Below are 2615 nucleotides of genomic sequence, written 5' to 3'. Positions count from 1 at the left end.
AAAGCTGCCCAGCAGAAAAGGACCTGGGGGTGTTGGTTGATGACCAGCTGAATATGAGCCAGCAGTGTGCCCAGGTGGCCCAACAGCATCCTGGCTTGTATCAGAAACAGTGTGGCCAGCAGGAGCAGGGAAGTGATTGCTCCCCTGTACTCAGGGCTGGTGAGGCCACTCCTTGAATGCTGTGTCCAGTTTTGGGTCCCTCACTTCAAGAAGGATGCTGAGGTGCTGAAGCATGACCGGAGAAGAACAACAAAACTGGTGAAGGGCTTAGAGGACAAGTCCTAAGAAGAGCGGCTGAGGGAACTGGGGTTGTTTAGCCTGGAGAAAAGAAGGCTGAGGAGAGACCTTGTCACTCTCTAAAACTACCTGAAAGGAGGTTGTAGAGAGATGAGGGTCAGTCTGTTCTCCCAATTAACAAGTGATAGGATGAAGTGATAGCTTCGTGGGAGGTTTAGGCTGCATATTAAGAAAAAATTCTCTACAGGAAGGGTTGTAAAGTACTGGAACAGGCTGCCCAGGGAACTGATGAAAGTTTCACCACCCCTGGAGGTATTTAAAAGACGTATAGATGTGGTGCTTAGGGACATGGCTTAGCAGTGACCTGGCAGTGCTGGGTTAATGCTTGGACTTGATCTTAAACATCTTTTCAACTGAAACAATTCTGTGATTCCTTTGCGATAAACGGGTAAGTTACAAGGAATGAACAGCAGGTCTTCAGGATTCTACTCGCAAAACACAGCAGTTTTGAGAGCCAATATGAAAAAAAATGCTGAAAGACAGACTTCCGTTTTTTTTAGAGTTGGAATCTGCCATTTTTTTGCATCTGTATTACATCTGACTCATTAAAAAAAATCACATTTATTGAGAGAAACTAATTAGGATCACTGAACTAAATTAAAAAACAAAAGCAAATCAGACATCTCATTATCATCAATGAATATCAGTCACAAAACTCATCTGTCACAAATTCATCTGGAGATGCATTTAAGCAGAGTAAGGAATTGAATTTACAGCAAACGAAAATACTCAGAAAGGAAATTGGGTAACCCCATACTCTAAAGCCAAAGTTCATACTCAATGCCTCTTCAGTACTGTAGGGTGTGCCTGCCTCCCACTACTGGCTAATTAGCAGCACAATAATACTGTCCATCTCTGGAGGAAGAACTATCTTAATTAAATTCTCTGTTACTAGACCAGGATTAAAAGAGCCAGTCTAACAAATGTTAAATCTTTAATATGGAATGCACATGATATCTCACACAGTGACTGTTCTGCAGTGCTGTGCAGCCTTCTTTTTCTTTCACATTAATTAACCTTTAATTGCAAGTGCAGGTAATACATGCGTCACAGAAATCTGGCAAGAGCCTCATCCTCAACAAGTGAAGTAGCCTAAAGTGGTAGGGAAATGAGGACAGCAAAGCTATTACTTGGCAAGTAATAGCAACAAGTGCTTTCTGGTCATTATTAAATCTTCCCTTGGTATTTGGTATCCCACTGTTAGAAAGGAAGAAATCACAGGTAAATCTGAAGGTAAGTAAAAATTACATAGACAACGTATTCAGACCTTCTTGCTGCAAATCAGCTTTGAAGGAACCATCTCAACAGCCAAGCAGCGTTGTCTCTGTAATTTTGTACACTGTCTCTGATTTCGCTCTTTTCCCCCAAGGTAGATTTCATACAGCAATAGATGCTTTTTAGTAACTTACAGTGAACATCGAAGACAGCTGGTTCAGACTGTATTGTTTTCTGGCCAGATGGTCCATAGTATGTCACAATGCAAGAGAACTTGGCATTTGCATCTTCCTTTGTTGGCATGTACTGAAGGGATGATGTCATGGTGAAAAGCCCAGTTGATTTGTCCACAGTCTTTTGCAAACTTATGACCACAACTGAAAAGAAAATACTGTTTCAGTGTCACACAGACAGAATTTGGAACCTTTTCCGTACATTTTATTGTCTGTTCTGCATTTGTTATCAGGCTGCAAACATGCAAGTAACGTGACAAACTATCCGAGAGACTACAGTTTTCCTCTAGTACACCAGGAACATTTTACCAACAACATACTCCTAGCATACTTATGCAGAAACTGGCTGCCCATGGCTTAGATGGGTGTACACTTCGCTGGATCAAAAACTGGCTGGATGGTCAGGCCCAGAGAGTTGTGGTGAATGGAGCTAAATCCAGCTGGCGGCCGGTCACCAGTGGTGTTCCTCAGGACTCAGTATTGGAGCCTGTCCTCTTCAACATCTTTACCAATGATCTGGATGAGGGGATTGAGTGCACCCTCAGCAAGTTCACAGATGACACTAAATTGGGAGGTAGTGTTGATCTGCCTGAGGGTTGGGAGGCTCTGCAGAGGGACCTGGACAGATGGATTGATGTGTTGAGGCCAACTGTATGAAATTCAGCAAGTCCCTACAAGTGCCGGGTCCTGCACTTGGGCCACAACAACCCCCTGCAACACTACAGGCTTGGGGAGTAGTGGCTGGAAAGCTGCCCAGCAGAAAAGGACTTGGGTGTGCTGGTCGACAGCCAATTGAACATGAGCCAGCAGTGTGCCCAAGCAGCCAAGAAAGCCAAAGGCATCCTGGTGTGTATCAGAAACAGTGTGGCC

General features: G+C 43.9%; 1 protein-coding gene across 1 annotated transcript in view; it reads right to left on the bottom strand.

The window, feature by feature from the left end:
* LOC104499352 (CD166 antigen) overlaps positions 1 to 1889 on the bottom strand; it is a gene marked incomplete at its 5' end in the record, with an annotated part of 27535 nt that extends 25646 nt beyond the window's left edge. The window contains one exon of the mRNA XM_010142845.1: positions 1707 to 1889. Coding sequence (XP_010141147.1) covers positions 1707 to 1889 — 183 coding nt within the window. The remainder of the gene's footprint in view (positions 1 to 1706) is intronic.
* Positions 1890 to 2615: the final 726 nt, after the last annotated feature.

The sequence above is a fragment of the Buceros rhinoceros genome, unplaced genomic scaffold (assembly GCF_000710305.1).
Source record: "Buceros rhinoceros silvestris isolate BGI_N320 unplaced genomic scaffold, ASM71030v1 scaffold16589, whole genome shotgun sequence".
Lineage (NCBI taxonomy): Eukaryota > Metazoa > Chordata > Aves > Bucerotiformes > Bucerotidae > Buceros > Buceros rhinoceros.
This window is presented reverse-complemented; position numbering and strand designations above follow the sequence as displayed.